Here is a 13,486-nt window from a genome sequence, read left to right as displayed (position 1 = left end):
CCCAAGGTAAGGACGACTGACTTGGGTGTTTGTGCCTGAAAGCCAGGTGGAGTGTGTCCCTGTGCACCACTTCATGCCTGGCACTGAATGCTGGATCAAACCACGTGGCTCATATCTGGTGTTTCATGGGGGCTCGGCTGCTGCGGACATGCACAGCAGAGCAGCTTCCTCCAGTTTCTCTCTGGGTAGAAAAATCTTCTGTCCTGGGGAGGGTTTTCCCTGGTATTGTTAGGGGTAATGTATGTCTAGCAGGGTTACACCCATACCTAGTGTGACCAGGTCGGACGAGAGAAGACCATGCTGTACCTGGGGCACTGCTTGGGCTGTTGTGATCTTCAGACAGCGGAGTTTGGGTGATGCATCCTGGTACTCTGGGGTGACAGACAACGTTTCCCTGGGAATCAGCCAGCCTGGGGTGTACAAACAAAGCATCCCTCTAGTCTCAATATTCTTCTGACTCCCTCCATGGAGATAAGGGAATTGCAGCTCCCATGCAGAACGAGGGGTGTACACTGGGTGGCCTGGTACAGTCTGGGACGAGGTGAGCTCTGCCAATGGTCACAGGGATAGTCAAAGGCTCCCCAAGAGCCATGGGACCCAGCACTGGATGCCAGCCAATTGCCCCAGCCTGGTCCTGTCCTGTGTCCCTGCATGTGGGACAGTGCCCCATGGGACCACAGCTGGCAGAGCCAGTATCTGCTGTGCCTGGGGCTGATGACACCTGTTCACATCCACCCCGTGGTCCTGCTCTGTACATGCTAGTACTGACCAGCACCAGTTTATACACTGTGGGCTTCCTGACTCTGGAGAAAATGTCACTTGGGCAGAGCTGAAGCCCAGAAGGAGAATGTGACCCAGCCCTGGGATCCACTTGGCAGACCCTGCAAGCCGCCCTGGGGCGGCACGCTGCCACTGCTTCTGGGAAACGAGGGGCACAGGGGCTCCTCTTGTTGCTTGGCTGACTCATGGGGACTTCCAAAGCTTTAGTAGCTCACCCACATGTCTGAGGCAAAGGAAATACAAGGTCAAGTGCTCGGGATTGTGCTGGTTGCGAAGCTTGGTGGGAGCTTCCCAGGGGCTGTGCACAGGCAGGCACTGGAGGATGGATGGGTGAAAGGCTGAGATGCTGGAAAGCCCCAACACACCAGCTGGTTCCCATTTAAACACAGTGAGACAGCAAGGGACTTGTTGCCTTAGCTGTAGCCATGTGCCTGATGTTTGTGTTTGTGGTGACCTTAGTCTCCTTTTTCCCCTAGAGCAGCACAGGCCATGGGACAGACTCACCCAGGCACGATTTCTGTTTGCACTTGCCTGTGGTGTTACCTGGGATAACAGGTCTGAGCACAGCCCTTCGCAGCTCCCAGCGGTGTGGCAGCGTGGCTGGGTGAGGCAAGGAAGGACTGCTGCCCCCAAAAAGGGTCTTCTGTGGCAGGGGGGACACCCGTGACCAATGGGGACCTGCTCCACCTGCCTGTTGCAGTCAGGCTGAGTGCAACACCAGGCAGTGGACCTTGTTTGCTTCCGCTTTTGCACTGTCCCCCATAGCATCCTCATAGATGAGATGACCAAGTCCGGGTTAGATAAGCAGACGGCGATGTGAGTTGAAAACTGGCTGAATGGAGGGCTGAGATCTGTGGCACAAATTCTAGCTGGAGGCAAGTCACTAGTGGCACATCCTGAGGGTCGGTACTGTGGATGCTTCTGTTTAGCATCCTCATTAATGACCTGGATGATGGGACAGAGCACATCCTCAGCAAGTTCACAGTTGATGCAAAGCAGGGAGGAGCAGCTGATAATGTCAGAGGGTCGTTCTGCCATCCTGAGGGACTGGACAGGCTGGAGAGATGTGTTGAGAGGGACATCGTGCAGTTCAGCAAGGAGAAGCGCAGAGTCCTGCCCCTGGGGAGGAACAACCCTGGGCACCAGCACATACCAGGGCTGTCCTGATCAACACCAAGCCGACCAGGAGCCAGCAACCTGCCCTTGCAGCAAAGGCAAGGAGAGTCCTGCAGTGCATCAGGAGTGGGGCGATCCTTCCCTTCTGCTCAGCACTTCTGAGGCCACACCTGCAGTGCATGGCCACTGTTTGACTCCCAAACCAGGCTGGCACATGTGGCCAGATGAGCAGCCAAACACTAGTCCCCCTCAAACAACCTGCCTGCTGTTCTTGGGATGAGCAGGCCAGGATTAGGTTCTTCACCCCACTGCCCAAGGAACAAGCACACCTCAAATGAGCCACTTTGTCCTTGTCACCATCTCCCCATACAACTCGGATGTTATGCTGAGGTATTTTAACCCAGCTGACGGTGCAGTTGGCCTGCTGATAGCAGGCTCCAGCAGGACTCCAGCCATCGGGGAACCTGCACCAGGCTCTGTCTGCACTGGGGAAGGAGCGAGGCATGGCCAGAAAGCAGCTGGTGACAAGGGTGAGTCCCAGAGCTCCAGGTGACCTGAACCCAGGGATGGGGCCGGTGTGGCAGCACACATGGGATGCAGGCACTGAGAGGCTCTTGAAGAGGTGAAGTTGCACCCAGGACAAAGGTGTGCTGTGGGTTAGGTGTCCCCAGGGGAGCACAGTGAGAAGCAGAAGACGGTGCTGTGTCCTCTCCCCTTCTCCCCTCTCTTCCCTTGGCTCCTGCCCCCCAGGCTGGATCCATAACCCTTGTGTGTTCATGGTATTTCATATATTGTTTTTTTTTAGGAAATAAAAGCACTCCCCAGGAGGATGTCCCGGACCGCTTGGTGAGTGGGCGCTGCCCCTGGCCTTGGGGAAGATGGCCCAGGGTGATGCCACTGGGAGGGGACTCCCATGGGCCAGCTCCCGATGAGGTCCCAGCAAAGCCTATCCCTATGGGCCGGTGGTTGGACATGAGGCAGTCTCTGACATGGCATCACTCCCTGCTCTGGCAGTGAGGGGAAAGGGTTTGGGGGCTGGTTTTGCCAGGCGAGCACCACCGATGTGTGATAGGGCTGCTGTGCCATGGCAGGGGGAAGATCTTGATGCAGTCCTCTGGAAGATGGTGTCAGTGGGTGAGCTCCAGAGCCAGGGATTCACCCAGACAGACCAGGCCCCTCAGCAACCCAGCAAGAGAGGTGAGTGCCCAGCTCCCAACGGGCCCTGACCCACCGCCGACCTCAAAGAGGCCATGGCAAGCAGGGGCTGGGCTTGGGGTGGAGGGTGCTCAGGGTTGGGGTGGAGGATGCTCATGACTTGGGGTGAAAGGTGCCTGTGGTTTGGGGTAGAGGGTACCCATGGTGTGGACTAAGGCATCCAGCTCCCAGGCTGTGCTCCTAGAACTGACCCCAAAGACAAAGGAGAGCCTGGGAGAGAGGTGGAGGTCTCCCTTCCTTTACACTTTTGGGCTGTAGCCAAGCGCTGCTGCAGCACCTCACATGGATGTCTTTTCCTTTGTCTCCCAGCTTGCTTCTGGAAGTACTGTGTCACCAAGTGAGGGGTCCAGGAGGAGCCCTGCCTGCCGCCGGCCTGCCAGCCCGCTCCCTGCCACCGCTGTCCCCGTGCCTTCCAGCTGGCCCATCCCGGCGTGACCCACATCTCGCTGTGGGCTGGTTTGCACAGAGCTCTGAAAGGTCTCTGATCCCTTCTGGAGAAAAGGGGAGAGGGTCCACAGTGGAGAGGGGTGGGGTAGCTGTGGGGTAGCAGGAGAGTCCCATGAGGATCTGGGCTGCAGGACAGTGTTTGTCGCACACCAGAGGATGTCCAGGACCCATTGCAAGGCAGAGCTGACATCGTCCCTGGCGAGGACATACTGGCTGCCAGCAGGAGCTGAATAAACCCCTCACACTGGAGCAGCGTCCTGTGGTTACTCCATCCCCACGCTGCGCTGGGTCCTGCATCCTCCCACAGCCGCGTGGGTGACACAGGCAGGTGGCAGCGCGTGTGGCTCAGGGGGGGACACCGTTCCTGCAGGCAGGGCAGGAGCTGCCACGTGCATCCCAATGATCCAGAATGGCAGAGACTGGGGCTACAGCTTCACTTGTATGAAATCTCAAAAGGTTTTCCACCATGGGGAAGCCCCCTCCACCCTCTGCAGCACCCTCCGTGCCTGGAGGCCTTGGCCCATGCACTGACAGTACACAGCAAGGCATATTAAAATATAGTTTATTGTCATTCTCAGTTTAAAAAAAAAGAAAAAAATAAAACACCACCAAACAAACCAAAACCCATTAACAACAAAACCAGTCCCCAAACCCAGTGCTATCAGAGGCAGGCTTGCGAGGACACAGCTTTTAGTGCAAAGAGGGAAGTGGCAGTGAGGCTGGTGGGGGCTCTGCCGTCACCGTGTCCCCGCAGGACCCACCACACTCACTGTACAGTATTTTTTGCCTGCAGGGCTGGCTGGGGAGAGCTGGCTGAATACACAGGCAGGAGCCCTTGGGGGAGCTGGAGGTATCAGATGGGGGAGGATGGAATGTCATGGCTGTGCAGCAGAGCAGCTTTGACTCCTCTTGCATCAGCAACACTGGACAGGAAGGCACAATGCTGAGCCGGGGAGCACCAAACCTGACAACCTATCTCCTACAGACACAGTGCTTTGCAAAGCAGCTTTTCCCTAATCTCTTAGGCTGTCTGGCACTGGGGTGTGGAAACCAGATAGATGCCCTACCCCAGGCCTCCATCTCCCAGTCAGGCACCTGAAGCTTTGGTGGGGACCGGGGAGGGGATGGTAGAGCTGGAGCTGCACATGGCTGCATCTCCTGCAGTGCCCTGTGAGGCAGGGAGAGGTTTCTTAGCTCACAGGAGCCAGGTGGGACCTTGCAGCCAGCAGCACATGGCCCTGGGTGCTGGCACACATGGGAGGGATCCTCTGATCCTCAGCCCTCCATCCTCATCCTTTCATGAGTCCTCCCACCCCTGCTTCCCTCCTCCTGCAGGTCCTGGCACTTTCACACCAGGCGTCATCCCCAGCATCTTCTTGCCCGCTTGTCCTAATGGGGAGTTAGGCACACGTTACAACTCTCTAGCAGTGAGAACAACTTGTCACTGCGATAAACCACCGGGAGCAGAGCTATTCAGTATCTTCAGATGGAGCTTGAATGGCTTGGTGGAAGAGAGGGCTTGCCCAAACGCAGGGTGCTGTGCAGAAGGGCGACCAGGTAAATTCAAACAGCTCCAGTCCCTGTGATGCACTGGGATCCCGGGATGTCCCAGCGAGCAGGATGGCTGGGACCGCGCAGGGCTGGCAGAGCAGAGCAGCTCCAGTGGCAGACGGGGAGGCAGGGCTGGCCCAGCCATTTGGGGTCTCATCTCTTCCAAAGTGCTGCTGTGGAAGGCTAGCACTCGGGTTTTCCCATGCCCCATGGTCACGGACTGTGAGCCTGGTTTTCAGGGAGTAAGGGTGCAGTTGCCACTGCAGCCGCACAGGGACAGGTTGGTACACGTGGTCGGCACTGATGGTGCACAGGGGCTGCAGCCAGCCGGCGGAGGAGGAAGAGGGAGCAGCAGGGGGCTGCGAAGCAAGGCGCTATTTCTGAAAGGCGGCAGGTAGCAATGCCATAAACCCCCTCCAGTCCCTCCTTCAACCGCTGTTCGGTTGTGTCAGGACTGCGGAGGTCGAGGGCTCGGCCAGGGGCAGCGCTGCCCGCACATCCCGAGCAGGGCTAGGTCATCTTCCTGGCGACGCTGGCGTAGGTGTGCTCTATCTCCTCGTCTGCGGGACACGTGTGGCTGAACTCATCGCAGGCGTAGGCATTGTTGAGGTAGCGCCAGACGCCTGTCATGTCCGCTGGGATCTCGAAGTCACGGTACTTTTTGGCTGCGATCTAGAGAGGAGAGGAGGAGGAGGCTGAGACTTCCCAAACCTGGGGAATATTCACTCTGTGGTTTGGGAGGGGAACAAATATAGGACCTCCAGCTCCCCGTTTGCACCCTCTTGGAGTGGGTGCCCCCACCTCGGCCCTGGGAGCCAATGCCATTACCTTGATGATATGCAGTTTGGGCAGGAGGTTGCAATCGGCCAGCGTCAGGTGGTCTCCATCCAGGAATTTCCTCTTGGAGACGGTGATATCCTCCACACTGTCCTGGTCAATCTCCTCGGGGAGAGGAGTGTTTAGATAGACATCCAGCCTCTGAAACTCCCGCAGCAGGGCCTTCTCCAGATCTGGGTGGGCAGGGAAACAAGTGCAGTCAGCCCAGCACCCCGGGCGCCCAGCACAGCCCAGGACTGCGCCAGGGTGACTGAGACTCTCCCAGGCTTTGCACACAGGGACAAAGCCCTCAGAACCACACAGCTGGTGCACAGCACTGACCCTGACCGGCCTCTGCTCCCAGGGGATTGCAGCAGCATCACCCCACGCTCCCCTCCGAGACCTGCTCTCCCCAGCACCGGCACACAGGGCCGTTACCCTGTGCAGCACAGAACTGCCTTCGCCCTCCTGCCTGCTCCTCCTGCTGACAGGATTTGCCCACAAGCAAAAGCATATCTCCCCACCCCCAGCCTAGCAGATTGCAGCCCCCCAGCCCCCACCTGCATTTCTTACTGATATTTGCTTCCTTGCGTGGGTTCTTGATGTATGCTGAGAACTTGGCAAAGATGTCGCTCCCCACATCGAAAGACTCCTTGTACTTGGGGCTGAGGTGCGGGTACCTTTAAATAGACACTCGTATCAGTTGCAGGCAAGGATGGGGGAAGAGATTCAGCTGCAGGATCCCTCAGCTGCATCATTTCCTGGGCCAAGGTGCCCAGGGCTGGTACTGGACAACGCAGGTGATGTTCAGCTGGTTGTGGGAGAACAGTGATGCTTTAAATTCCTGCAACTGCCACCATGGGTGCTGTATTATCTTGTGTGTGTGCTAGGGGAAAATCACAGGGCAGAAACTCCTTGTTTTGGGGATGCTGGGGGCAGCAGAGCTCCATAGCAGAGCTCTGCCTACAGGCAGTTCCAGCCCAGCCAGAGGATGTGTGTTGGCACCAGAGGGGTCTGGGGAAGCCAGAAGCTCCTGTGACTTCCTCAGGAACAGTCTCTCGCTTGCTGATGTGTCCCAGGGGGTGCTGCACGGACAGACACATCCGAGGAGGCAGATGACAAATGCATTTGATGCTTCCTCTTTCGCAGGTGGTGGGGGGGCTTGCAGCCATGCAGGGCACAGGGAGGCTGCCTCGGCGGCAATGAGCAGTGCCCTGTATGAGCTCAGCGGGGGCGTGCCCCCGGCAGCCCTTTGGTCCAGCTGCACCGCTGCATTCAAGCAAGGGCGTTTGCTTTTGCTCAGCTGAGCGCAGCAGACAGGAGCAGGCAAAGGGGTCTCACGTTCCCCCTCTGCCCCAACACCCCCTGTCACAGCCAGCTCAAAACCACCAGCTCACAGGGGTCCACCTCCCCTCGCTCTCCATCTCCCCCCAGCCCTGCCTGCACCAAGGGACCGGCGCATTTCCTCCCATTGTTTTCCATCCCAGCCTGTCCCCATCCCCCCGCAGCCTGACCCACCGCCCTCTCTGGGGGCTGCAGCCCCTCAGCATCACAACCCCTGGCCCTGCAGAGCATGGCTTAGGGTGCTGGGTGAGGAGCCAATCCCCTCCCCAGGCTGCTCTCAAGCAGCTCCTAACACCCTGCCTCAGTTTCCCAATCTGCCGAGCACTACGCAATGCTGCGGCGTGCCTGCCGGGCCCCAAAGGGGGAAGGAGCGTGTTTGCAATTACATGGGTGGGCCCAGGGTCTGCTCCAGGAACTCCTCGATCTTTATGAAGTCTGTTTTCAGCTCCTTGTTGAACAGCAAGAAGGGTGGGTTGGTGCCCGGTGCTAAATCTTTCAACTCTTCAGGTTTCCTGGAGTGGATAAAATAAGAGTGCTCAGAGCCTGCAACCTGTCTGCACCTGCCAGCCTGCCCAGGGCGAACAGCCGGGGCTGAGGGGGTGTGCAGGATCGGGATCATCCCCATTGCACACTCTGCTGGGTTTGCGGACTGGTAAGTGCCCCCAGCCTCTCGGTCTGCCCTGTGGTGCCTCGGACTCACACCCACATCCACCAGGACAGGGGTCCCTGTGCCAGGCAGGGGTTGGCCCCCCGTGCTGGCCCTCCCCCTGCACCCGTGACACGAGGGGCAGCATGCAGGCAGGATCTGTCACCCTGTCCCTCTCGCAGTGACACGCTGGCAGCGGTGCAGGCAGGAGGAGAGTGCTGATGGGGGGCAGCCAAGACAGAGTATCTCACCCCACTGCTGCCACAGGGCTGGGCCGTGGTGCCATCTCACCTGGTCATGTCCACTGTGGTGACATTGAACTTGACCCCTTTGAGCCACAGCACCATGAACAGGCGCTGGCAGAAGGGGCAGTTTCCGATGTTTTCTCCATCCAGACCGGCCTGTCAGGAAAGCAGAGAAATGAGGATTTAACCCATCGTCTGTGCTCACCAAGCGCAGATGGGATGACTGGAAGTGGAGAGCCACTGAGCCGGTCTCGGGAGGAAGGCACATGGAGGGCTTGGCCCAGCACCAGGGGCTCAGCTGTAGGATCCCCTCCCCGAGCCGTGGCCCTGCTGCCACTGGAAAGCATCAGACAGTGTCCTTAGGATGCCCGAGCTTGGATCATTCCCAGAAATGTGTGATAAAGCCGGGAGGAAGAAGAGAAGGAGGCAAGGGAAGGAGGTGGAGGGTGATTGCTGATGGAAGGGGAGGAAGGGAGGGTCCGCTTGGCTGGGAGGCCAGGCTGGAGAGGGCGGTGAGAAGGGAAATGTGCTCATGTTTGCCAGGAAAAGAGCGGTTTGTTTTTGTGTGCTGTTAGTGTCTGCCTCCGGTTTTGTGTGCATCAAATGAACCCAGGCATGACCAAGAACCACCCAAGCAGCCTGCTCGGCCTCAGGGAGGAGAAGGAGCTGGGGGTGGTGAGGGTCTTCAGGGGGGGGATCTGTGCCAGCATCCCACCCAGCAATGGTGGGGAATGGAGCCGTGCATCGGCTCCTAAAGTTGTATCATGTGCAAACAGCCGCTTTCAACACCTCTGCATGGACACAGCTGCAGTGTCTCAGCACTTAGGGGGCTGCTCTGTCACCAGGAGGGGGTCAAACAACAGTGGGGACATGGGAAAGCAGGGAGCTTGGGCAACCTGCCTGAGCCCCACCACAGCTCCCTCATCGGTGTCTCGTGCAGATGATGCCCATTCAGCAATCCCAAGGGAAAGCAGCAGCAGGTGGAGTGAAGCCCATTTCCTTGCTATGCAGCAGCTAAAAACATCCCTTGCAAAAAGGACCAAAACTCCTGAAGAGTCTGGTCAAGAGGAATGGGGCAGGTTCCCCCAGTGCATGGAAACTAGCATGGGCGCTGTTCAGAGAGCGAAGCTGCACGGCAGTATGAGAGGTAAAATGGCTCACAGGAAACTCAGTTTCTTTAAGAGAATGGGCTGGTTCCTCAGCACACGCGAGCCGTGGCCGTGTGGCGCGTGGATTCCCCCAGCCCCTTCCCAAGGGATGCTGCTCCCACGGAGCCCCAGCGGGATGGCTCGTGCCTGTGGCTCTGTGCTAAGCCTTGATGTCAGCTGGTGAGCTGAAGTCCAGCAGCTAACTGGGGGGGTGATGAGCTCTGGGAGGATCTGGTGGTGCAGAAGTAACGTAGCAGCAATAACACCCAAGGTGGGCAGCTGGAGGCGGCTCCAGAGCTCACGCCTTGCTAGGATGCTGAGATGCTTCATTAGCAGAAGATGCAGAGACCTGTGCCTGGCTCTCCTGGGCTGTAAGTGCTATGAGTCACCCGCCTGAATCTACAGGTGCCCAGAAACCTGTGGACTCTGGAGTGCTCAGCTTCTCCAGGAGAGATATACCAGCCTCAAAGTCACCCTAAGGGAAACAGTAAACTGGTCAAAACAGAACCTGGCATTCTGAGTAGTCACCTGGAGGTGATGGTCTGGTTTTCCACCATACAACACCTTTTAGTCCTTCCAGAGGAATGGAAATCCTGTGCTCAGCTGTCATGAAATAATGCTCCCGAGAAAAGAAATGGGAACTGAGAAATATATTGATTCTCTGGGATATACCCAGAAGTGAAGCTGAATTCACACATGAGGCTTTTTGCTGGCCATTAATAAGAATAGCTTCTGCGTAGCTGCTGCTCAGGGGCGTCCTGTGTCAGCTTGGAACAAATATGGCTTCTTTGGTAACAGATAAAATTGCGTATCGGATGTCCTGTGAGGGAGCCGGAGGGGAGAGTCAGAAAACAGCACAAGGGCTGTCAGTCGGCATGAAAGCAGGGCACCTCTGCTCCCCTTCCCCTCTCGGTCACCACTGGCACCTACCACCCAAACCCAACGCCATCCTTTGGAGCATCTCCAACACCAACAACTCAGAAGGTGCTTTTGTGGCTGCCTGGCACTAGGACTAATGCTTTCCTGTCTGGTGTCCTGCAATGGACCTTGCTGATGGCAGAGGAGAGAGCAGTCAGCCGGCCGTGCCCCCCTTTGCTTTCCTCGCTCAGCACAAGGCTGGGAGCAAGGAGACTTAATTGCAAGTTACTTTGTTGGCCCCACAGGAGCTGAAGTGCTGAGCCAAGGCAGCGAGCGGCTCTGGTGGAGTCGCATGAGGAGCAACGGGGGTGCTGGAGGGGACGGTTGGTGGGCAAGACGTCCCTCGGGGCTGCTCTGTGCCCAGGCTGTGCTTGCCTGCTGCAGGCTGTGCTGCGCTTGTAGCTCCAGCCCCTCAGCAGCTCAGGCTGTATTTTTCTCTTGTCTTTTTAAAAGAGAGGTGGGGAATTTTGGACCAGAGTGAAAGGAAAATCAGGATGGCCTCTGCAGGGACAAAAATTTAAGCCAGTCCTATCTTCTGGTGCTCAGAGCCAAATCTTTACCTGAAGGCAGCAGAGGGCGGCTCCACCAGCACTCGGGGGTCACTGGGCTCTGGCATAGTCCTGCTGGGACCTGCGTGGCCATGGGGAAGCCCTCCAGGAGCCAGAGGAGCTCGGGGGAAAGCAGTCTGGGGACACTCATGGCCACACGCCCTCCCTCCCCGCCAAACCCAAGCAGCACAGCAGGGAAGTCATCGCTCTTCACTTCCTTCTACCGAGAGAGCCTCTTCCCCTGCTCCCTGGGGAGACTGGGGAGGGGGTGCAGAGCCTGCAGCCCCCAGACTGACTGTCCTCACTCTTTTTCCTGCCAGATGATGGATAAACCCAGTGTGGGCTAGCACAGCACTCCAGGGAGGTGCAGGTTTTTAGCCCCAGCTCTCGGAGGCCTCAGGAGGCAGTGAAACCTCAAAGTTACTTAGCAGTTCCTGTGGTTTCCCCCTCGTTGAAACAGCATGAAACAGGGTGGGAGGAAGGAGCAGCTCTGCATGCTTGGGGCACTGCTAAGTGCTGAACACCCACCGGACCCGCCCAGGGTTCCTACAGCCACCCCAAAAGCTGGGAATCAGCCTAGGGAGGACTAAATGCCCTGTGGGGCTGAGGGTCCTTCCTCCCGGACAGGGAGAGCCCCCCGGTCAGTGGGATGATGTTGTCAGTGGGACCACAGGAAGGTGAGATATCGCAGCCCTTTGGGGACTGCCCGCCAACAACCCAACAGCAATAAGGGAGCTGCTTCGCACCCTTCCCATCCTCGCCAAGGTAACTTCAGCATTTGCCAAAGTGAGAGCTGGGCAGGGACAGTGGGCAGCAGCACCATCTGATCCGTGGCGATGGGGGTTACACCGGCAGCGTGTCTCAGGCGGACCCGGCCCCACAGAGGCACGAGGTGCTGCAAGCGCGGGACTGTGCTGAGCTGCAGTGACTTCCGAAAAGGGTCCTGAGTGGGAGGAGTGGAGGCACAGCATCAATTTGTCTGTTAACAGACAAGCTAGAGGGTTTTTTTCATGCTAAATTAAGGCATAGGGGAAGTCCTGACGAGATGCTGCTTTGCTTTCTGTTTCCCTTCCCTCTGAAAACACCCTTGAATGTGCTGCCGCCATTAGTCACCTCATTCTCCTCTTCTCCCCAGTCATCCTGGGGAAAAAGTGGTGCTAAGAAGGGAATTCAAGACTGAAATTACTTTAACAAAGAAAATACACTTGTCTGGATTGGGCTCGGCCAGGCTCAGTGTCTGGCAAGCACCACCATGGCCACAGTTTTGGCAAGGCGATGGGGGGATCCCTCCCGTGAGGGCTCAGATAACCCTTTCCAACACGTATTTCCAGCTATGACCCATGCAAGGCACCGCACGGTGCCCAGCGCTGCCCCTGACCAGACCCCACGGTCCCTTCGAGCACCGAGCTGAGCAAAACCCACGGGAATCCACTGCCCAGGGGCTGAGTGGCTGCATGGGAACCGCCCTTAAAACCTCCGTGTGGTGGCACAGGGAGGCACCGCTGCCCTGGCCACTGTCACTTGACAGCGTGTCCCAGGGCCCCGCTGGCATCGCTGCTGGCGGACAAGTTACCAGCCACCAGCTTCAGCTCCCCTGTTTCTACACCACACGTCTGCTGCAGCTGTTTGGAACTTGAGCGCTAAAATGTTCCAGAGGAAGTGTTTGGAAAATTGCTTAATGGGGAAGGAAAAAAAACAAAACAAAACAAAACACGTTTCCAGCAACTAATCCTGCAGGGCTGCCCTGCGAAGCCGCCCCATCCCGCCCATACGTGGGCATCCGCGATGGCTCCCCAAGCCGTCCCCGCTCTGTTTCGCAACCCTGGCTCACAGAAGAAGCTGAAGTGGCTGCTCTCAGCACTCCCGCTTGCTGTTCCCAGGCTGGGGCTGCTCTTATCCGGGTTTCAAGAGGTGCACGTGTGCCTGCTCCTGCCTTACAGCAGCTGCCAGCAGCGCCGTTCCCCTGGTGTGCTGTGAGACCAGGGCATCTTCTAGGATTCTGGGCGTGACACCTCACCAGTCACCATGCCACCGCATGTCTGCTCCCCTTCACTGGATACCCACTTAGCCAGCCTTCACGGTGAACGATCCCAAGCCTGGTACCCATTCTCAGCCTCCCGAAACGTGAATACACCCATGAATTTCCACCACCTACGCCCAGCCTGGTGAAGATGAGCCAGCGGGGAACCACCAATGAGCAACTGTCCTCCCCAAGACCCACCTTCACAAACAGCTCGATCTCAGGCTCCTTGGTGGCGTTGTGCTGCCGGCTCTCCATCCCGTGGTGTGGGGAGGGACCGCTGGCCGCTCGGTGCTGTGGTGAGTGGGTCCGTCCTCTGCAGAGCTCGGGGAGGGGAGGATTTCAGAGGCTCAAGCACCTCGGCTGCACTCTCGCCCCGCGGAGGGCTGGGGCTTGCCCTTTCCTTCCTTTTGAAGCAGGGAGGAGCGATGGGGTGTGCGTCGGGACCTGCCAGCAGGGAGGGGGAAGCTGTGGGGCCTCCCAGCTGTGACTCAGCACGGGTCTATCTGGATGTGCTCACGGATCCCCTTCCAGTCTATCGCACCCGCCCAGGCTCTGCTCCAGCGCCTCGGAGCTGGTGGCCCCAGCAGCCCTGTCCCACTGCCGTCACCTCCCAGCCGGGCACAGAGAGGCTTGCAGGAGAAACGCCTTGCCCACCGCTCCTCGTGCTGCTCTGGTCTGGTCTTGTCCCT

General features: G+C 58.0%; 1 protein-coding gene across 1 annotated transcript; it reads right to left on the bottom strand.

Annotated features, from left to right (window-relative positions):
* Positions 1–4,103: 4,103 nt before the first annotated feature.
* On the bottom strand, positions 4,104–13,449 carry LOC102089079 (chloride intracellular channel protein 2). Its single transcript, XM_005512172.4, has 6 exons — positions 12,996–13,449; positions 8,207–8,316; positions 7,656–7,781; positions 6,499–6,605; positions 5,938–6,119; positions 4,104–5,781 (listed from the first exon to the last, which is right to left on the bottom strand). Exons 1-6 carry the CDS (start codon positions 13,050–13,052, stop codon positions 5,620–5,622), a joined length of 744 nt encoding a protein of 247 aa, XP_005512229.1. The 5' UTR covers positions 13,053–13,449; the 3' UTR covers positions 4,104–5,619.
* Positions 13,450–13,486: the final 37 nt, after the last annotated feature.

The sequence above is a fragment of the Columba livia genome, chromosome 12 (assembly GCF_036013475.1).
Source record: "Columba livia isolate bColLiv1 breed racing homer chromosome 12, bColLiv1.pat.W.v2, whole genome shotgun sequence".
In the NCBI taxonomy this organism is placed as follows: domain Eukaryota; kingdom Metazoa; phylum Chordata; class Aves; order Columbiformes; family Columbidae; genus Columba; species Columba livia.
The sequence above is the reverse complement of the archived record's forward strand: the minus strand, read 5'-3'. Positions and strand labels throughout refer to the sequence as shown.